A 22,593-nucleotide genomic window follows, 5' to 3' on the forward strand; every position below is an offset into this window, starting at 1 on the left:
AAAAAAAAAAAAAAAAAAAAAAGCCACAACAAAACAAAAAATACTATTCTTATGTTTTTTTTAAAATTGTGCCACAGGTTTCTGAGCCTCTATTCATTTTCTAAAAATCACTTCTCTGTTGATCAAATTTGACCATTTATATTGATTTGTCTTAAAGTTCTTGTCTTTTTCTGCTTTCATCTTTGTTCTACTATTGATTCCGCATACTTTGATTAATTTATATGTCTGTTAAGTCCTTGTAAGTTCTCTCTGCACTTTTTTTTTTGTACCGGGGATTGAATTCGGGTCCTTGAGCAGGTGGCAGAACCACTGAGCTAAATCCCTGGCCCCTCTCTGCATTTTTTATTTAACTTTACAATGAATTTGTGGTAGAAGGAAGTGTATTTGTCCCAAATGTTTTTCCATAGTGTGGATTTTCTAATTGCATCTCTATGGTTATCAGTGAACAACGTTCTTTGGAAAAAAACAAAAACAAAACAAAACAACAACAACAACAAAAACAGCATTCTTTTTGGTTCCTGTATTATCTGAGGGTTAGAGATCAGGTCTAGGATAGAGTTTAGCAAACTACAGTTTAGTGGTTCAATCTGGGTTTCTCTTGTTTTTATAAATACTGTTGAAATACAGCCACATTTATATAATGTCTATGGCTGTGTAAATGCTGCAGTGGTAAAGGCTGAGTTAGTTGTAACAAAGACTATAGGGCTGGCAAAGCCAAAATGTTTACTGTCTGTTCCTTCATAGAAAGTTTGCTGACCTCTGATTCAGAGAATTAATTAATTAAATGCAGCAGTGGGGAATGAACCCAGGGCTTTTGCACTGAGCTACATTCCCTGCCCTTTTAATATTTTATTTATTTATTTATTTTGGTTTTTTGAGACAGGGTCTCAAAACAGTGGAACTCACTATGTAGCCCAGGCTGGTCTCCATCCTCCTGCCTCAGCCTGGGATTACAGGTGTGCACCACCATGTCCAGCATAATATTTTATTTTGAGAGACAATCTTGCTAAATTGCCCAGGCTGGGTTTAAACTTGTGATCTACTTTCAGCCTCCTAAGAAGCTAGGAGTATCGGTGCATACTACCATTCCACAGAGATTTTATTTTATTTATTTTTGTTTTTTGTTGTTTTTTTTTTTTTTTTTTTTTTTTTTTTTTTGTTTTTTTTTTTTTTTTTTTTTTTTTTGGTTTTTTGATACAGAGTCTTGCTATGTAGTTCAGTTGGTCTGGAACTCACTATGTAGTCCAGGCTGGCCTCAAGCTCATGGTGATCCTCTGGACTCAGTTGCCCAAGTGCTGGGATTATAGGCATGCATCACCACACCTTGCTTTCCCCAGAGATTTTAAATTCACTTTTTTTGGCAAGTAAATTTAAGAGGTGGTGTTGTATATTCAGGGCCTGGATATGGTAGGCAAGCACTGTACCACTGAGCTATATTCCTAGCCATAAAAATTTTACTTAGTGAGGGCTGGGGATTTAGCTCAGTGGTCCTGCTGCCTGCCTTGCAAGCAAAAGGTCCTGAGTTCGATCCCTGGTATCAAAAAAGAAAAAAAATTTACTTAATGAAAGTTTCTTGCTAAATTGCCCAGGCTGGCCTTGACCTTGCTGTCCCCATACCTCAGCCTCTGGAGTAGCTGGGATTACAGGCATTTACCACTGAGCCTGGCCGATTACCTACTCTGTGTGTGTGTGTGTGTGTGTGTGTGTGTGTGTGTATGGAGTAGTAGCTGGGATCACAGGCATTTACCACTGAGCCTGGCCGATTACCTACTCTGTGTGTGTGTGTGTGTGTGTGTGTATGTGTGTTTTACTAGGATTTGAACACAGTCCCTCCACACTGAACTGTATCCCTAACCCTTTTTATTTACCTTTTATTTTGAGACAGGGTCTTATCAAGTTGCTAAATGGTCCAGGCTGGGCTTGAAATTGTAATCTTCCCTCATTCTCCTGAAGTTCAGGGATAACAGATGTGTGCCATCAAGCCTGGCTCCTTTCCTACCTTTCTAGTGGATATTTTTATTACAGAATTTTAGATTGGTATTTTTCTTTCATTTTCTTCTGGGTTTCAGTTTTATAATGTATCATCAGCTGTAAGGTCTGTTGGCTGTTTGAAGGTAATCGGTCTCTTGGTAAACCTCATCCCCACCCCTTGGATGCTTTTGAGAGTTTTCTATTTTTATTTTTTATCAGATATACTATGCTATACCTAGATGTGGTTTTCTTCATTTTTATCCTACTTAAAATTTATAGTGCTTCTTCAGTGTATAGATGGGGATTCTGTGACAGTACTGGAAAAATGTCAGCCATGTGACATTTTCTCTTCTGCCCATTCTCATTTCCTCTCAGATTTCTCTCTCTCTCTCTCTCTCTCTCTCTCTCTCTCTCACACACACACACACACACACACACACACACACACACACACACAGAGTAGGTAATCGGCCAGGCTCAGTGGTAAATGCCTGTAATCCCAGCTACTCCAGGGCTGAGGTATGGGGATAGCAAGGTCAAGGCCAGCCTGGGTAATTTAGCAAGATACCTGTGTGTGTGTGTGTGTGTGTGTGTGTGTGTGTAAGATTTTATATTCTCTGTCATACTAGATCTTTGAGGTTGTTTTGTTTTTTCCATCTTTTTGTCATTCTATGTTTATTTTTTAATTTTTAAAATTTTTTTGGTACCAGGGATCGAATTTGGGTCTTTGTGCTTGCAAAGCAGGCAGCAGAACCACTGAGCTAAATCCCTGGCCTGTCATTCTATGTTTAATAGGAATATTTTCTGATTTTTCTTTACTACTTCTTAAAAAAGTTTTTTTTTATTGTGTCTAATTTGCAATCAGTCCCATTCTTGAATCTCTTAATTATTTTATTTTTCAGTTCTGTTACTTGTTTGGTTCATTATTAAAGTTCTCAGCCAGGTGTGGCGGCACACACCTGTAGTGCCAGCACTTGGGAGGCTGAGGCAGAAGGATCACTGCATGTTATCTGGCCTACATAGTGAGTTTAAGACTAGCCTGCACTGTATAGTGAGACCCTGTTGCAAGAAAAATAAAAGTCCTCAGTTCTCTGCCAGAATTCTCCAGTTTGTCATTGTCATTTATTTCAGTTACTTTATAAAATCAGTTTCTGATAATTCTTTTATTTAGCTCTCCTTTGGGGTCTGTTTTTAATGTCAGTTTTTCCCAAAGGTTTTTTGATCATTTGTTGTTTTCTTGAATGTCTGCTTATTTTTCTCTGAGTGCCAGAAATTGAATGTGAAAAATGGAGATAGTTTAAGGCTCCAAGTGATTGTTCTAGGAACCTAAAACATCTACATATGATTTTTTAAAGTTGTATTGTAAGAATAAATAGGCATGGCAGAAAATTTTAATTGGTAAGAATTGGTAGAATCATCTAGGTCTGTTAGAGAAGGAATTGAGGGAAATTAAATAAAAAAGAAAGAAAATCTCCAAGAGTAGAGAGGGAGACAGCTAAAAGGGCAAGGAGTTGGCATCAACAAAGGGGACTTTTTGTTGTTGTTGTTTTGAGACAGGATCTCACTATTTAGTTGAGACTGACCTGGAACTCACTGTGTAGCCCAGGCTGGTCTTGAACTCACAGCGATCCTCCTGCCTCAGCCTCCTGAGTGTTGGCATTACAGGTGTGGGCTACCACGCCTGGCTACAACAAAGGGGATTTTAGACCCCTTAAAACTAAAAGTAATTAAAAGGAGCAAATGGTCTGTGGAAAATAATTGCTGTGATATTCCTTGAGTTCAGATTAGTTAGATGTCACTTAGGGTTGACAAGGCTAGGTTAGTCTTACTGCATGATGTAGGAGTAGTTGTTTTTGAAGGAAGTAGCCATTTACTAAGTAGTGAAGAGCACCGAGGGAATTTCAGGCCACATTGTACTTTGTAGCTTCTTTTGTTTTTCCTATTTCCTTTTAAATTATTTTTAGCCTTAGTCTAAAAATGTTCAGCATAGTTAGGGAATGGGGTGAAAAACAGAAGCCACCATGCTTTTGCCAGAGGCACCCCAAATCCTGGAAGGGTCAATGGTTTGTAAAGAGCAAAACTCTCAAGTCTGGCAGGCTATCTTTGACTCTGTGGAATATTCACATTTGCTGAGTCTACCTCACAGGTTTTTTGTAAAGATTTAATGGAATGTGTGGAATAGTTACAACATGAGTACAAATATAGGATGGCTAATAATCACATGATGGCCAGAGAATTGAAAAATTGGTACCGGGATCAAACTCAGGACCTTGCACTTGTGAGGCAGGCGGTGTTGCCACTGAGCTATATCCCCGGCCCAGAAGTGAATAATTTATAATTACACCACAGGAAAAAAATGTAAAATCAATAACTTACTACATATACATTCAATTTAGTTATATAATTTAATTGAGTTAAATAAAATTTATGTGTGAACTGGAGCAGATCAGCATCAGAAGTTAATATTATATTTTTTGGCCTGAGGGTTTATTTATAAATTTCATTATCTTAGAGAAAATGATTTCTTTTTCAAAAAGAAATCAGATATTTTAAAAATGAATGATCATATATCATTGTGATATGATTCTTTTAGTTCTTTTGGGAAGATACCCACCAGAGGGATGGCTGGGTCAAATGGAACCTCTAGTCCCAGCTCTTTGAGGTATCTCCATATTGATTTCCATAGTGGTTGCACCAGTCTGCACTCCCACCAACAATGGAGAAGGGTTCCTTTCTCCCCACAACCCCTACAACATTTGTCATTGAGTGATATCTTGATAGCAGCCATTCTTTGTGGGGTGAGGTGGAATCTAAATGTTGTTTTCATCTGCATCTCTCGAATGACCAATGATGTGGAACATTTTTTATATATTTACTTGCTGCTTTTACTTCTTTGAGAAATGTCTGTTCGTTTCAGATGCCCAGTTTTTTAATCAGGTCCTTATATTTGGATGGGCTGATTGTTTTGAGTTCTTTATGTATTCTAAGTAATAGTCCTTTGTCTGAGGAGTAGCTGGTAAAAATGTTTTCCCACCTTGATTGTGTATGTTTATAGCGGCACAGTTTGTAATAGCTAAAACTTGGAAACAGCCCATTTCCCCATCAGTTGGAAACTGGACAAAGAAGATGTGGTTTTTCTATAAAATAGAATACTACTTAGCCATAAAGAATGAGAAATTAGATTCATTCATAGGAAAATGGATACATATTGAGGATAGGCTCCTAAGTGAAATAAGTAAGTCACACGTGTAAATCTCTGGTGTGAATAAACTATAATAGTACATAAGATCCTAATGAGATAATTGACCATGTGAAATAGGAAGAAAAGGGATAAAGGTGTAGGGAAAGTGGGAAGGATGGGGAAAGGTAATAAGGGAAAGAAAAAAAATAGGAGAAAATGAAAAAATGGAAATAAAATGTTTGTAAATGGGGAGGGGAGGAAGGGGTGAAGGGAGGGCAGGGACAAGGGGAAAAAATGAGAACCAAGACCTGTCATGTAAAGGTATAAGATCCCAATAATGAATGTAACTGTACTGTATCCCTAAAATGTACCAATAAACTCAAAGGAAAAAAACCCCAAATAATCATATATAAACTTAAACTTTTGGTTTCTATTTAGATTTTACAATAAAATTTAAACATTGTAGATGTGGGATATTATGTATCGTTTGATCTATAAGAAAATTAAAACAACTCAGTACTAAAGGAATATGGTGATTCATAGGCAAAACATACTAGAACTTTTAAACTAAAATATAAAATTGTTTTTCTGTCTCTAGGCAAAATTTGGCTTCTCTAATATTACTGGAATTGATTATTCTCCCTCTGCAATTCATCTTTCTGAATGTATTATAAAGAAAGAAGGGTTATCTAACATTAAATTGAAGGTAACTACTATTTAAGTTATTGTAATATTTTTATTCGTAATAGAAGTTAGAAGGTTTAAATGTTTCTAAAATACACTAATGAGGCTGGGGATTCAGCTCAGTGGTTCTTGCGCCTGTGCCTGCCTCGCAAGTGCAGTGACCTCAATTTGATCCCCGATACCAATAAAACAAAAGACAACAACAACAAAAAAAACCCACTAATGTGTTGACATCTTAGAATTTATAAATTAATAATCATAAATAATACAAATTGAAACATTTGAAAGTAATTGTATTAAAAATTCAGCCAGGTGTGGTGGTGCACATCTGTAATCCCAGCACTTGGGAGGCTGAGGCAGGAGGATCACCATGAGTTCAAGGTCAGCCTGGGCTACACAGGGAGACCCTGTCTCAAAAAAAAAAAAAATTAGTTTAGGGAAATTACTCCTTATATACATGTGTGTTCATACACTATCTCCCTCAGTGTTTGCAAAAATATATGACTAATACCTAACTATGGATTAACCATATCAAAAAGTTTTCAATGTGGTGGCCTGCCTTGAAAGCGCAAGGACCCGAGTTCAATCCCCGGTACCAAAAAAAAAAAAAAAAAAAAAAAAAAAAAAAAAAAAAAAAAAAGTTTTCAATGCTTATTATGGTGTAATTAATGTTGCCAAAGATTATTTTTCTTGTGTCCTAAGATAAAGACTGCTAACTTTGTGTTTCTAGTCCAATTTTCTCATCTGAGCTTTAGAATTATATAAAAGATGCCTATTATAAATTCTACTTGAATGGTTAATATTTTCTCAAATTAATGAGTCCAAATTGAAACTCTTGGTTTCCTTCTTATATCTGTTCTTGCCAGTCTTTCTCACCTCTGCTAATGACATCATCTTTCACCCTGTTGCACTAATTTAAGGAGTCAGCCTTCATTCTTCTTCCTTTTAAAGTCCCATGTCCCAGCTGGTTGTGATCCCAGCATGTGGGAGGCTGCGGCAAGAGAATTGCTGTGAGTTTGTGAGTTTGAGGCCAGCCTGAACTACTCAAAAAATCAAGACCATGCTCAAAAAACCAAAAAAGCGGGGGGGGGGCGCCCATGTCCAATTGTTTTATTTTCAGAATACATCAGGAATGTGATATTTTCAGCTCCTGTCTGCCAAATCTAAGCCACCGTTGTTTTTGCCATCGTTTTTGCCTGTGGTAGTTTAAACCATCACAGCCCGCAGCCTTTTATTTGGCTCCCTGTTTCTATCATGAACCCTGATTCCATGTACTACAGGGTAGCCAGAGTAATTTTTTTAAATAGTACTGGAGATTGAATGCAGGGCCTTTGCACTGAGCTACAGCCTCAGCCTGTTTTTAAAAATCTTTCAATTTTGAGACAGGGTCTTACTCGATTGGTAAGTTCCCCACCCTGGTCTTGGACTTGGAATCCTGCTTCAGCTTTCCACAGTGCTGGGATTATAGCATATGGCACCATGCCCAGCAGTTTGTGTCACCTCCTTGTTGGGAGCCCTCTATTGACTTCTCTCTGCATTCAGAATGGAATCTAATCCCACACCCAGTTTTACTAAGTCCCTCATTTCTTCTTGCCCCCTTTATGCAATACTCCAGAGTCACACTGGCTTTATGTTCCTGAAACATGTTCTGGAATCTTTATACCTGTTGCCTTCTGCCTAGACTGTTCTTGCCCCAGAATGTCATTCAGATCTCCGCTCAGATAATCACCTTTTTGGAGAGGACTTCCCAGAACACTTTTTCAAAATATTTTCTTCCCAGTCACCCACAGTGTTATTACTGTTTTTATTTTCTTTGTTTAGTGTATGTCTTAGTCAGTTTTCTGTTGTTGCAACTGAATACCACAGGCTGGGTACTTTATAAAATATAGAGGTTTATTCAGCTTAGAGTTCTAGAGGCTGGCAAGTCTAACACCAGGCACTAGCATGTGGTGAGGACCTTCATGCATAATTTGGTGGAGAACAACACATGGTGAGACAGAGCAAGCATGCCAGAGGGAGCTTGCTTTATACCGAAGCCACACCTTCAGTAGCCCATTAATCCACATGGAGAGAGCACCTTTATGACCCAGTGACCTCCCAAAGACCCCACTTCCATATTCCATTAACAAAAACAAAACAGATACAAAAATATAAACAACAACAATAAAAGCCAAATACCAGTAACATAAAATCTTGGAGATTAAGTTTCCAATATATGGCTGAGCGTGGTGGTGCACAGCTGTAATCCCAGCATTCAGGAAGCTGAGGCAGGAGGATGCTGTGAGTTCGAGACCAGCCTGAGCTACTAGTGAGTTCCAGGTCAATTTCACTACATAGTGAGACCCTGTCTCAAAACAAAACAAAACAAAAAAAAGTTTCCAACATAGAATTCTGGAGGACACATTCAAAGCTTCGCCAAAGTTAATTCTTCAGAATAGGAGACATTACTTTGCTCACATATAATACTCTACTTTGGATGTGAGGAAGGGGAAAAAACCCATCCTCTGATATAAATACATAATAACTACTTTTTAAATTTTCATTACTGGGCATTGAATGCAGGGATGTTTTATAGTGTCCACATATTTTAAGTCAGTAGGCGTTTTAGTTTTTCTGAGACCGATCTCACTACATAGTTCAGGTTGGCCTTGAACTTACTATATAGTCTAGACTAGCCTTGAACTCATGGCGATTCTCCTGCCTCAGCCTCCTGAGTGCTGGGATTATATAGCACCACCATGCCCAGCCAAGGGTTTAAGATAAAATTCTATTTACAATTACTTTATTAAATTTTTTGAGTAATCATGAGCTAATTGTTTTTATCAAAGTAGCTTTTCAGAGTTAAATTCACTGGCAAAGTTTTGGAACTACTGTATAAAATTGACAGAGATCGCTATTTCAGATACTTAAATTATATCACGTTATTGAGAACAGGATGCTGTTGTATGACTAAAAATTTAAAGTGCAGGATATTTACGAAGTTAAGTACTTATAGTTTAAACAGTTATTTAATTTCTAAGCTTCGTACCATTCATATATCCATCAGTAGCTCTTCAAGCTGCTGAGTCAAGGCAAAAGAACATCTGATTTACTGTGTTTACTTTTGGTCACACAACTTTGAATATAAGCTAAAAATCTCATTTCCTGAGTTCCAAATATATTTTGTCATTCTGATAAATGTCAAGTATTTTATTTTTATTATTATTCTTTTTTAAATGGTGCTGGGCTTTGCACTGAGCTCTCCAGCCCTTTTATTATACTCTGAGACAGGATCTTGCTATATTGCCCAGGCTGGGCTCGAATTTGCAATCCTCCTGTCTCAACCTCCCAGAGTCCTTGGATTACAGGCATGCCCCACCATACCCAGTGTAAATATTTTACTTTTGACAAGCAACATGTTCATAAACCTGGTGTGTGAGCTGCATAATGTGCTGGTATTATTGGGCTTTGAGATGCTTCCAAATTTGTAGAGATTTGAAATGTTCAGGAAACACTGTCAACCTCTCTTACTGATCTTGGCTTTATTGATCTTGGAATGAAGCCCATAAAGTTAACTATAATATAGCAGATATGTTTATTATATGTAAAATACCATCATAATTAATGAGCCCTTTTAGCCATAACCTTTTATAAGTTGTCACTTAAATTCTATAGAGATTGTGTTAATTGTTCTCACACAGACATTATTTTTAATATAGGTAGAAGACTTTTTGAATCTTTCTACAAAGCTGTCTGGATTTCATATTTGTATTGACAAAGGGACTTTTGATGCCATAAGTCTTAATCCTGACAATGCAATTGAGAAGAGGAAGCAATATGTGAAATCTCTCTCTGTGGTGTTGAAAGTAAAAGGCTTTTTTCTAATAACTTCATGTAATTGGACCAAGGAAGAGTTGCTAAATGAATTCAGTGAAGGTACATGGCTACATGGTGTTTAAATGTGCACTTACCTCAGGTTTCTTGTACTTAAGTAGGTTTTTTCCCCTTTGGTGTTACAGTGTTTTACTTTCCTATTTGTGGGAATTGCCTGCTTTTCTTCTCTGTTAATGATCTTGGTAATAACTTTTAACTGTATATACAAAGCACAGAGAAATAACATTGGTTGAGATCCAGAGCCCTTTTTAAAAAATTTCCCAGAAATCCTGGCAGTTAAGTACTAAAATTTATGAGCCTGTAAAATCAAGTTCTTTATTTAAGCAATCCAATCTTTTATTTAAGCTATATAATCTATTATTTAGAGAATGAAAAAAGCTCATGTATTATGCTTTTGACTTCAATGTACTGATTTCACTGGCAAATCTGTAATAATGCAAATAGAAGTAGTGTTTTTTAAAGTCTCATGTGATGTTATGTGATGAGATTTTGTTTTTTCTTTTTTCCCCAGAACTGGGGATTGAACCGAGAACCTTTGTATAGAGTTGTGTTTCTAGTCTTTTTCTTTTTTCTTTTGAGACAGCTGTCTCACTGAGTTGCTAAGTTGCCCACACTGGGCTCAATCTTGCTTTCTGCATCAGCCTTCCAGAGTACTGGGATTGTAGGTATATGCCACTATGCCCTTCTCATGTTTTCAATGTTATAGATACTTTTATGTCTACTCTAGTGGTCATTTAATTATTTAGGATTTATCTTCTTGTTTTTAGTATATGTAGAACAATTATTTTTAACATTACACAAATGTAAAATACAAGGAATGATAGAAGTTCTACCTTAGTTTCCTAACTTTTCCTAATTCTTGAGGAAATTGCTTCCTTTTTCTCCATTTGGGTGCTAATGTAGGATCCTTTTTTACCCCATTAGCCAAGTATAATTAATGTGGTGTGTACTAAATAAGATCATGTGAACATTAAGAATCTAATCTAAACACAAAACATTTTGAGTTCTCTGGTTGACCGTGCCTTGCATATTTTAGGGAATATTTTATTTGCCAATATATTTGTGAAGCGCAGAGAAATTCCTGGGAAATTATTTTGAAAATCTTTAGGTATTTGCTTATTTTTTCTTAGAATTATTTGCAGATTATGTATGTATGTATGTATTTTGGAGGGCAATAGGAGGAATTTTTAGGGTGGAGTCTTAAGTAAGTGATATGGTAATAAATATTTGGTTAAACTTTGAACCTCATTTGTTATAAGCTAATGGGTGATTTACCTCAAGAGAGCAGTTTCCTGTGTACTGTTATTTATAACTATACTGCATGGGCTGCATCTTAGATTTTCTTTTTGGTATTAAGGGACTAGGCAGGGAGAACACTTAACACATGCCCTTTTGTGTGCATTCAGTGAGTCTGACAGGTTATTTAATATAAAATTTGAAGTGTTTGAGGCTAGAAATGTGAGCTTGTGGCTTCATTACCATTGCCTCTGGAAAATAAGAGTTATATGTGATTTATTGTCTTTTATTTTACGCTATTAATTTTATTATCTTCCATGTTAAATTTGTTTCCTTTAGAACTGCTGAGGCCTCATATCAATCGTCTTTCCTTCTTCCGAAGCTTGACAGTTTTAATAAATGCTCAGAGTTGTACTGTGTAGGGCAAGTTCCTTTCCTGGTTTTTAAATACAGGTGTTCTCTTTTACTCCTGGAACCAGCAGACAAAAACATATTTGTCTATCTTTGATAATGAGGAACAGACTTTAGCCTGGTATATAGCGTGCTTAAAAATGTGTGTCTGAGGACTCTTTATGATCAGTTTTAGAACTGAATACAGAGTTAAGTGAAATGTTATAAGAAGAAATATTAAAGAAATAATTATATACCATTGATGACATGCTTTTTAGACATGAGTCTCTTAGAAGGTGGTGTTTAGGGTTAGATGTAACAGTACCCTGCCATGTTTCACTGTTGAAGGTTGTTACTGGCTGGCACATTCTCTTGGCCTTACTGTTCTTTTAAGTTCTTTGCTTCTTTCCTTATTTGAAGTGTGTAAATATTCATAAAACTGTTGAAATTAATCTTGCATTTTTTTTCCCTTGATAGCACTACTCATACAGTGTAAATATTTTGTGTTGTAATTTGTTCAGGCAGGGTCAACCTGAATCAGTTGTCAGATATCATAGTGTTCTAATTTGATGTCCAAAGGTCTTAACTTTATTACAAAGACTGAATTAAAACAACAGCAATATATTTTACCACAAGAGTAATCTAGAGTCATTGTGAAAAAGTTGAAAAATATCAATAACCTCACCACATAAGCATATAGATTAAAATTACTAATTTTTTTTTTGAGGGGTCTTGCGATGCTGACCAGGCTGGCCTTGAGCTCTCTTTGTCTTAGTTACTTTACTCTTGTTGAGACAAAATACCTGACACTCAAAGTTAAAGGGGGAAAGATTTATTTAAGCTTGGTTTGTAGAGGATTCAGTCATAATCAGCTGGCTCCAAGGCAGGGTGGCATGGCAGACGGGCATAACACAGGAGAAATAGTTCATGGCAGGCAGAAGATAGCAAAACAAGCAAGAACAAGATGAGCTTCTTTCTGTCCCTTACAGTGTATCCAGTCTGCCAGAATTATGGAGGTGCCAAACCAATCAGTGGACTGATTTAGTAATCACATACCCTTAATCCTAGCACCCTTAATCCTAGCATTGCACCATGAAAAAAGTCACACACTCTGGATTCAGCTACCTCTGAAAAAGCCCCACCTATGACTGCATGAGGCTTTGGGAGTACATCTAGACACAAGCCATGACACTATATAATCCAGGATGGCCTTGAACCCTTGGTGATCCTACTGCCTCAGCATCCTGAGTACTGGTATTACATGTGTGCACCACTATGCCCAGCTAAAATCATCTGTTAACCATCAAAGGAATATAATCACTACTTAAGATTTTGGTTGAGCATGGTGGCATCCACGCATAATCCCAGCATTCTGGGAGGCTGAGTCAGGAGGCAAGTTTGAGCCCAAACTGGGCAATTTAGTCACTTAGTGAGACCCTGTGTCAAATGAAAAGCATAGCTGGGTGTGGTGGTACATGCCAGTAATCTCAGCATTCAGGAGGCTGAGGCAATAGGATCACCATGAGTTTGAGGCCAGCCTGGGCTACATAAAGAGAGCCTATCTTTAATCCCCGCCCCCCAAAAAAAGGAAAAATAAAAACAAAAACAGGCTAAGATGTAGCTCAGTGCAAAGACCTTGGGTTCAATCTCCAGCAACTCCCTCCTTCCCCAAAAAAGATTCTGGTGAATTATATACTAAAATAATATATAACTTCTGTAGGCTTAGGTTGAGGGACTTAAAAACTTAGTCCTGGAAAATTGATATCACTGCATTGTACCTTGAAGATGTTCATTTTAAGCATATGTAAAAATCTCTGAAACAAATGTGGGTGTGTGCCCATGTACCTAAAACAGTGGTTCCATTTACCACCATTAAAGTATATCATGCATCATGCTGTGTCATTGCTAGAGCACTTGCCTATTATGATTTCCTTTTCTTTCAGTACCGGGGATTGAACTCGGGCCCTTTCATTTACGAGGCAGGCAGCAGAACTACTAAGCCAAATCCCCAGCTCTTATCATGCTATTTCAAATGCCTGTTCTTTGAGAAAGTTTTCTCTTTTTTTTTTCTTTTCAATATTAGAGATTGAACCCATAGACTCTACCATTGAGCTACCTCTCAGCCCCTTTTAAATTTTTTGTTTTGATAAAAGTCTTGAATTATAGCCATGTACCATTGCACCCAGTGTATGATTTTTTTTGGGGGGGGTACCAGGAACCATACTCGGGTCCTTGTGCTTGTGAGGCAGGTGCCAGAATCACTGAGCTAAATCTCCGGCCCTATGATCTGTTTTTTGATTTTTAAAAAGAATTTTTTGGGAGACAGGGTTTCACTATGTAGTTCAGGCTGGCCTTGAGCTCACTATGTAGCCCAGGCTGGCCTTGTACTTGCAGCAAACTAGCTGCCTTATCCTCCCAAGTGCTGGAATTACAGGTGTGCTTCACCATGCCTGGTGATGTTTTTAATAAGTATCTTAATATTTATTTATTAAGATTTGGTGAAGTTTACTGGTCTTGGTGGCATGCATGCCTATAATCCCAGCATTTAGGAGGCTCAGGCAGTGGATAGAGAGTTCAGAGCCAGCCTGGGTTATATAGTAAGACTCTCAAAAAACAACCACCACCACCAAAACTGGAGATTTAGTGAAGTTTGATAAGAATATGAATTAGAATATGTTTTCGGGCATGGTGACACATGCCTGTAATCCCAGCACTCTGGAGGCTGAGGCAGGAGGATCACTGTGAGTTCGAGACCAGCATGGGCTACATAGTGAGTTCCAGGTCAGTCTCAACTACACAGTGAGCCCTTGTCTCAAAAAACCAAAAAAAAAAGTAATGACACAAAATATAAAAATCCATTCAATACGAATATATAATCTTTTAAACATTTTTTTCCTGTCTACAATAGTTATTTAAACTCAAAGCACAGAAACAACAACAAAAAAATCCTCTCAAACTGTTCTATCACTGAAGGAAAACCTTGATTAACATTTTGGGGGGGTACCAGGGATCAAACTTGGGTTGTTGCACTTGTGAGGCAGGCTGTGGAACCACTGAGCTAAGTCCCTAGTGCAATATTTTAAAATTTTTATTTTGTTTATTTTTTGTGGTGCTAGGAATCAAGCCCAGGCCATTCTGCATGTTAGGCAAGTGTTCTACCACTGAACAATTTCCCCGGCACTATTTTATTCTTTGAAACCAAAGTAATAAAATGTTATATTTGCATCTTATTTTATAGTTTAGGCAAACACTGCATTGTTTTATTGGGATCTTTACAAATCACTGTGAGTTCCATAGGGGATGTTGGTATCTGTAATTTCCTTGCACTGAATTCAGGAGCCTAGAAAAGGTGCCTTGAACTGCATATCTCTCAGTAAGTGGGAAGGCTCACAATTGAACCCAGAACATTTGACTTCAAATTAGTTTTGTTTTGTTTTTTAATAACCATACTGTGCTGCATTGAAAATTACTAGTTTCTTTTTTTTCCAAGACCACATTTACTGGTTCAATTTGGGTTTTGAACTTTGTTATAAACTCTTTTTAAAAAATGGTGGTAAAACACCTATAAGATGTTACCATTTCAATTACTTTCTAAGTTTATAGTTCAGAGTACTATAGTATATAGTTAGGTACAATAACATCATTGTGCAGTTGTACTTACCGTCTATCCCCAGAATGTTTTCATTTTCTACAAATTCACTTTTGCTTCCAGGTTTTTAAATTTTTCTGTGTTAAGTACTTCTATATGTGTGATATGGATTAGTTGAATTCCTGTAATAAAACCATATAAAAAACAATGCCTGACACATGATAAGAATTCAATACATGATAGTTGCTTCCTATAAAGAGGGCAGTGAAATAGGCTAAGAGAGATGTAGGTGAAAGGGATGGTAAACGGGAAATGAAGGAAATAGATTGAGAGGGAGTCTTTTTTTGCAATTTGTTTTTGGTGTTGTTTATTCCTTGTTCACTTCAAAATATTTTTTGGGTTTGCACACACACTGTACACTCATAGTAGAACTAGTAAATCACAAAATGAAATTCAGTCACCATTCACAGTTTTATAAGGGGTTTGAAAGTAAGTGTTAGCTGGACGTGATGCTGAGGAATAAGGATCACAAATTTGAGGCTAGCCTGGGCAATTTAATGAGACTCTGTCTTAATATAAAAAAAGAAAAGGGCTGGGGCTGTAGCTCAATGGTAGAGGGCTTTCCTAGTATGTGTGTGATGTGTCTGAGCACCTGGTTCAGAACCCAGAACTACAAAAATAACAAGTACATTGTTAATACAAATTCCTCTTAACTGAGATTCAGTCCCTAATTAAAAGTATTTTAATTTTGTCCAACAGGATTTGAACTTTTTGAAGAGTTGCCAACACCCACATTCAGCTTTGGAGGCAGATCTGGAAACAGTGTAACAGCATTGGTTTTCCAGAAAAAGTGAGACTTTTCCTTGGACAAATTCAGGTAGCTTTTTAAAAGGAGCTACACAGTGAAGTATACCTAATACAGAAAATACAAGTGCAAACAAATGTTTAGTAAGTATACAGGATACACATGGTGACTAATTATAATGAGATGGTGAAAAAAATCATGAGTATGTAAGTGGTTGCTTTTAAGAGATTGATGAATTTTTTAAATTTGCTTTTATACTTGAAATGTAATTTTTTTCCTTTGTATACCTTAAAACAATTTCCTATAATTGCTGAACAGTTAAAAGCTTTCAAGTAGTAAATGTGTGACCCATTTGTTTGTTTGTTTGTTTTTGTACCAGGGATTGAACTCGAGTCCTTGTCTTGCAAGGCAGGTGGCAGAACCACTGAGCTAAATCCCCGGCCTCAAGTAGTAAATGAATTTACAAAAAGCATGTATTCTTGATTTTATGCCTTGGTAAAGTTGAATTCAGTATAGTTGTTTAATGTATAGTATATAGTTTCACCACACTATTCCAGGGCCAGAATAACAAAACAACTTTCTTAGTGCTTTATTAAAATATGAAACATAATAAAAAATATTATTTTGAGTTGAATGGTGATTACTTTTTAACAGCCGGAAAGAACTTCCTAACCTTCACATATATAATTAGGTAAGATCAAATAAATGTATCAGTTGATCAGGAAATATTTATTGCCAGGCTTGGTGGTACATGTCTATAATCCCAGCATTTGGGGGACTCAGGCAGGAGGACGCCAAGTTTGAAGCCAGCTTGGACTACCTAGGAAAACTCTCAAAAACAGAAACAAAAAAATAAAAACAACCCCCCAAACAAAACAAAACAGAAACCAAACTAAGACAAAAAAGAATTGAATTGGGGATGGGGATGTAGTTTAGTGGTACCACGCCTGCCTCACAAGCCCAAGGTTGTGAGTTTGATCCCTGGTAACTCACCAAGAAAGAACTGAATTATGTCATTCTTCTGGGAGAAGATGGTATCACTTGTATAAGCCCTTAGGGATATAGAGGTACATGTTCTAGTTAGGGGCTAATTTAGCAAGACAGTGTGTTTATATATTGCTTTGCAAAGATAAGGAGGCTGGGGATATATCTCAGTGGTACATAGCATTTAGCATGTACCCAAAGCCTTGGATTTAATCCCCAGTATTGCAACAATAACAACAGTAACAAAGGTTATGCTCAATGCCATTTTGCACTGGGGTAATGTTTTAATATTGAAGTCATAATGCAAGGATTTAAAAAGTTATGTAATTTTAATGATTTTTCAGCTCTGTGGACCTGCTGGATTATAAACCTAATAATTTTTGTTATTTAGTAAATGTTCCACATTATCGAGTATAGCATTATATCCTTAAAATTTTTTTTGTTGTTTTGAGACAGGGTCTCACTATGTAGTTGAGACTGACCTGGAGCTCACTATGTAGCCAAGGTTGGTCTTGAACTCATAGGGATCCTCCTGCCTCCGCCTCCTGCATGCTGGGATTATAGGTGTGTGCCACCAGGCCTGGCTCTTCCTTTATCTTTTTTGAGTGTTGAGGGTGGGATGAGTCTTAGATCAGCACTTACCATTAATGGTTCATTACCTGGACTTTTGGACAAAAACAGGAGTTTGGGAAAAGCTTTTTTTTTTTGGTCTTTCCTTTTTTTGATACCAGGAATCAAACTCAGGGCTTACCTCTTTGACAGCCAGGCATTGCACTGCTGAGCTACATCCTGGTTCTGGGAAAGCTTTTACAAAGTATAGTAAGTGAGAAATTACTTCAAAATATATCCAATTTAAATGTTTTTAAAATTGTGCTGGTTTTCTGAGACTGTAGTAACAGTTTTATAGTTTATTGAGGAAATCTTTTTTTTTTACATTGTCTTTTGAACTAATAGATAACTAATCTTTTAGAATTTTGAATGGTTATATATACTTTATCTTGAAGCACCAATCCAACAGAATAGGCTTTCTATGCATGACTAGACTGAGACATTGAGTTTGATTCACAGAAAACTTGGAATGGGTTTTGTTAAGAAAAAGAAGTTTGAGTCCCTGGTGTGGGGCATGTTTGTTCCATTTGCAAAGGTAAAGGCTTTTTTATTCTTGTTTGAATCATGGAGCTATTGATAAGATTAGGAAAAGGGAATTGTCATTCTTCTTATTTTAATCCTGCTAGAAGGCAGCTTCTTAAGAATTGAAACCAGAATAAATGGAAGGTACAAAACACTGATATGAAATTAGTGTTTTCAAATAATACCAAGCTGTTAGGAACCAGGCCATTAAATGTCACCAAGTTAATGAATTAAACCATAAATACATTTATGTTTTAAAACTTGTATTAAAACTTTACATTATTAAACTTAGTATTGTTAAATCTTCGGAATAGGTAGACAACTGTGAACAAAATTACACTCATAAAAAGAGCAGTAAGTTAGGTAATGAATGTTGTTTTCCGTGGATAAGAAGTCGGAATTGTAATTTTATGTAATCAAAAGGCACTTATTTTGAGGAAACTTGTTTGAAATGCAAACGAGAGTTCTCTGAGAAGCCTGTTCAGAACTGCTGCTCTTCACCATGTTACCACTGCCTGCCTAACAGGCCCCTTCTGTGTATAGGAAGTACACATGCAAGTCCAATGGGAACTGAGGCCTGAATGACGGACTCCACCAATGAACAAGCAAAGTTTTAAAAACGTTGTTTTAAACCAAGTACATGAATTAAGAGTTGCTTTGGGGGACTGGCATTTGCGTATATGGGGATCCAGCCTGACACTACTCTTAGCAGCTACTAAAGCCATTTAAAAATACATACAAACTGCTGGGGATGGAGCTTAGTGGTTCCACTGCCTGCTTCGCAAGTGCAAGTTCCCAAGTTTGATCCCCAGAACCAAAAAAAAAAAAACCAACTTTGATTTTTTCCATATCATAGTGGGAAAAAAAACTTGCTTTTCTTCATGTATGACATACATTCAATCTTTTATTTATTTTGAGAGAAGGGTGCTAAACATATACAAAAGACTTAATCATTTTATGAATAATATGCTCTAATTTACTTATACTCTTTTTAAATTTCTAACTGTAATACAGTACTGGATATTGGTCTCATTGTATATTCACCAAGAGTACAATAGAAGACTTAAGTTTTAAGAAACCTACATTAGTAATTTTTATATAGCCTTAAAATAATTTTCCTCAAGGGGCTAGGGATTTAGCTCAGTGGGACCACGCCTGCTTTGCAAGTGCAAGGTCCTGAGTTCAATCCCTAGTACCAAAAAAAAATTTTTTCCCCTCAAATTGGTATGCAAAGAAAGAGCTTCCCTGCTTATTTTAATAGACTTTGTTTTCTTAATTTTATTTTATAGATGTATGTGTGTGTGTGTGTGTGTCTGCCTATTTGCTGTCTGTGTTTCTCTGTCTTGTGGCCTGTAATGAAAATATGTACAAATGTGGACAATCATCTTGACTCCAGGGGAGGGACTTGGGTTTTGATTTCCTGTTTTTTGGCTCTGTGAGCTAGTCTGTGTGCTCCAGAGACAGCCAAGTGTCTATGTTCCACAGTAGTAACCTCTTCAGCTAATTGTAGTGGGGTATGGGTGGGCTCTGAAAGGAGTCTTGTCCTGTATATTTTACTGGAAAAAGGCTGCCATGACAAGGTTTCTTTGTGGGAAGCATGGAACAGATTAGGTTGAAAGGCAATTGCATAGTGGGAAAAAATTAGGAAATCTTATTGTTTTTTTTTTTTTGTTTGTTTTGTTTTTTACTTAGGCAGAAAACAGAGATGTCCTTAGAAGAAGGAGGAGTGCAGGGGCATGTTTTATTAACAGTTAATGGAAGAAAATTAATGCTAATTTATTCTTCATACACACCACGCAATTTGTTAGAAAAGTAAGAGAATAGTTTGAAATTCTTTGGTCAATTGATGGATTCCTATGTTAGGGGCATAGAAATGAAACTCAACATTAAGCAGACAAATACCCTAGCCCACAGGCTACATAAATGCTGAATAAAACCAGCTCTACAATGGAACTCTGAAAAGCTTCGGGTAAGAAGCCTAATGAATGATTGAATATGACCTTAGCAAAATCCCTGGAGTGTTGCTGAAAGATCATTCATTTCCAGCTTAGATGTCAAGATGGGCTCCAGTAACCAGAAAAAAAAGAGAGCTCGAGTCGGTACTTACTGAGTTTTAAAAATCTTTATAACATAGTGCATTAGACTAACCATTAAAAGGGCTTTTCTTGCTGAATTTTGAGCTGTCACTGTGTGGACATGTAGTTTAGGCCCAAATCAAATTTAAAAAGATAGGAATAATTCCCAAGACATGAATGTGTCAATATCATGCTTTTATGGACTAGAACTTCAAAAACAGGAATGTACAGGCTGGCAGAATGTACTTTTGTCATGCTGATACTATTGTAAGAAAGACTTATAACCAAGCAATCAATTGTGATTTAAAGTATTTGCAAGTTACTTGCCTAGCTTATTAGAGGAAGATATAAGTAACTAAAATCTGTTCAGAAGAAATGATTTTGTTTCCCGAAGAAAAGATAAGTTTTACCATGTTATATTTTTAGTATGTTATGCACCAGCAAATGGTATTTTATTGAGTGATCTTTATTGTGAGTACTGTCTTGAAGCGTTAAAAAAGCAAGTTTAGTCTTATTTGTTTTCCCATATACATAAACATTTGCATAATCCAGCAATTAGCATATCCTGGATAATATCAGAGTGGCTTAGAAATATGAAAATACTCTGGTTTTGACCAAGAAGACTGTGAACTACATTTATCACTTTTCATTAATATACATACAGATAAAGCAGCTTATTATCAAATATAACAGCCAAATGCAGACAGTGTCAGGATAGTTGTCATTCCCTTCCCTGTGTTAGTGCTTCAGAGGGGAGGGAATTGGGAGGAAGAGGCTAAATGTAGATGAATGTGGGTGCTGCCAGTTCACATTTGCCTCCTAACCCCTCTGCTAATATGAAAATGTCAGGCCTTTGTTCCCATCTAATTTTAGTACATCCTGGCTAAAAAAACTTAGGATGATTTCCAACCATGGAACTTTGAGGGGTGGGATATGGGGAGGAAGAGTAGAGGAAAGAACAGTTTATACTCCATATCCGTCTGCCTGTCTGTGACAGTACCTGGCCCTTACTGTGTTGATTTTGGTAATTAAATAAATTCTGATGTACTGAATAATTAGGTTTTCCTTCCATGTTCTCAATAAGAAGCCTGGTTGTACTGTGAATGGGGAAAAATTGGTAATAGTTTTTAATGAAACATTTTGGGCTGAATTAAAGAACTGTATGTAAGTGCTGGAAGAAAGGTCTGAAACTGTGAGTGAAAGTTGCATGTTGCATTATTTATAAATAGAATGTTTGAAGTCCATTTGTGTTCCAGTGGAACTGCTTTTGTACTGTTGTTCTGAATGACAGTAATACACATTTGTTGATTTTTTGAGAAGCAGTCAGAAGCAAACACATGAGACACATTCCCTGTCCCAGTGGTGGCAAACGTGGCGTGCACGCTGTAGTGGGCTGTTTGTATCATTAAAAGCTCGACAGGGTTTGCCATTGCTGCCCAGTGCAAGCCCCAGCAGGCCTAGACAGGATCCTCTGATTCTGTCAAGAGAGCAGCTGGGTCAAATAACTGATAATATAATATGTTCAAGAGAAAAGACAGACTTTCACATGACTTTGTAGTTGGAAGTACCAATTGTTGTGGCTGTTATTTAATAAAAAAGTAATTAAATAGATTGAACTAAAAGAGCAGTTCAAAGACTGGATCTCATTATGAAATAAACTGTCTTTCCCAAATGTTTGTTCCGTTAGTGAACCGAAGTTTCCTATTAAGATCGCTATGTGATAAAAATGTTATGTAACTAAAAAGTTAGAGAGATCATCTTGTTAGGTAAATTTACTAATAATTTGCAACAAACGAGATTATTTTCTGAACTTGAAAATTAGTTGAATTATTTGGTTTTTGTGTTCTTTTGTTTTTGAGGCAGGGTCTTCCTATATGTTTCAAGCTTACTTTGAACTCTCTAGGTAGCGCAGGCTGGCCTCAAACTCATAGCGATCCTCGTGCCTCAGTTTCTAGAGTACCAGGATTACAGGCATGTGCCACCATGCCTGGCTTCTTTTCATTTTATAAGTACACTTTCTTTTTCTTTTTTACCCTCAGTACTGGGGATCGAGGCAGGCACAGTACCACCGAGCTAAATCCCTGGCCCCCTTTTTTTGAGACAGTCTAAGTGCTAAGTTGCCCAGGATGGGCTTTGAACTTGGAGTCCTCCACCTCAGCCTCCCAAATGCTGGGATTAAAGGCCTGTGGCTCCGTACTCAACTAATAATTTGATATTTAAAGTTCTTCTTTATCAGCTTTGATAACACAGTGCTATAGACTGGATGCTTTAAACAACAGAAATTTTTATCTCACAGACCTGGAGGCTGAAATTTCAAGGTCAAGGTGCTGGCAAATGTATGTTTTATTCTGAAGCCTTTTCCTTTGGCTTGTAGGTGCTGTCATCTCTGTGTGTTCACATCCCCTCTGTATGTGCTAAGGAGGGAAGGGAGGGTGGGAGGTGGGGAGAGAGAGAATGAGAGAGAGAAAGAACATGGCACACAAGTTCTTGTGCCTCCTTTCATATATGGGCATTAATCCACATTCCGAGGGTCTAGCCTTCATGCCCTCATCTAACTATAATTTCTAGGGCCAGGGATTTAGCTCAGTGGTTCTGCTGCCTGCCTTGCAAGTGCAAAGACCCAAGTTCGATCCCCAGTACCAAAAAAAAAAAAAAAAAAAATAAAACAAACAAA

The 22,593-nt window shown here is 37.0% G+C and overlaps 1 protein-coding gene and 1 long non-coding RNA gene across 2 annotated transcripts in view; one reads left to right on the plus strand and one right to left on the minus strand.

Annotated features, from left to right (window-relative positions):
- Eef1akmt2 (EEF1A lysine methyltransferase 2) overlaps window positions 1–16,491 on the plus strand; it is a 39,105-nt gene extending 22,614 nt beyond the window's left edge. The window contains exons 4-6 of the mRNA XM_033761366.1: window positions 5,751–5,858; window positions 9,535–9,751; window positions 15,684–16,491. Coding sequence (XP_033617257.1) covers window positions 5,751–5,858; window positions 9,535–9,751; window positions 15,684–15,778 — 420 coding nt within the window. The 3' untranslated portion in view covers window positions 15,779–16,491. The remainder of the gene's footprint in view (window positions 1–5,750; window positions 5,859–9,534; window positions 9,752–15,683) is intronic.
- Window positions 8,144–22,593, minus strand: part of LOC104860171 — a 22,050-nt gene continuing 7,600 nt past the window's right edge. The window contains exons 2-4 of the long non-coding RNA XR_004516279.1: window positions 14,997–15,106; window positions 9,787–9,905; window positions 8,144–8,180 (exon numbers count right to left, since the gene is read on the minus strand). This is a non-coding gene — a long non-coding RNA (uncharacterized LOC104860171). The remainder of the gene's footprint in view (window positions 8,181–9,786; window positions 9,906–14,996; window positions 15,107–22,593) is intronic.

This window comes from Fukomys damarensis, unplaced genomic scaffold, assembly GCF_012274545.1.
Source record: "Fukomys damarensis isolate Sample0158 unplaced genomic scaffold, DMR_v1.0_HiC HiC_scaffold_8, whole genome shotgun sequence".
Taxonomy (NCBI): domain Eukaryota; kingdom Metazoa; phylum Chordata; class Mammalia; order Rodentia; family Bathyergidae; genus Fukomys; species Fukomys damarensis.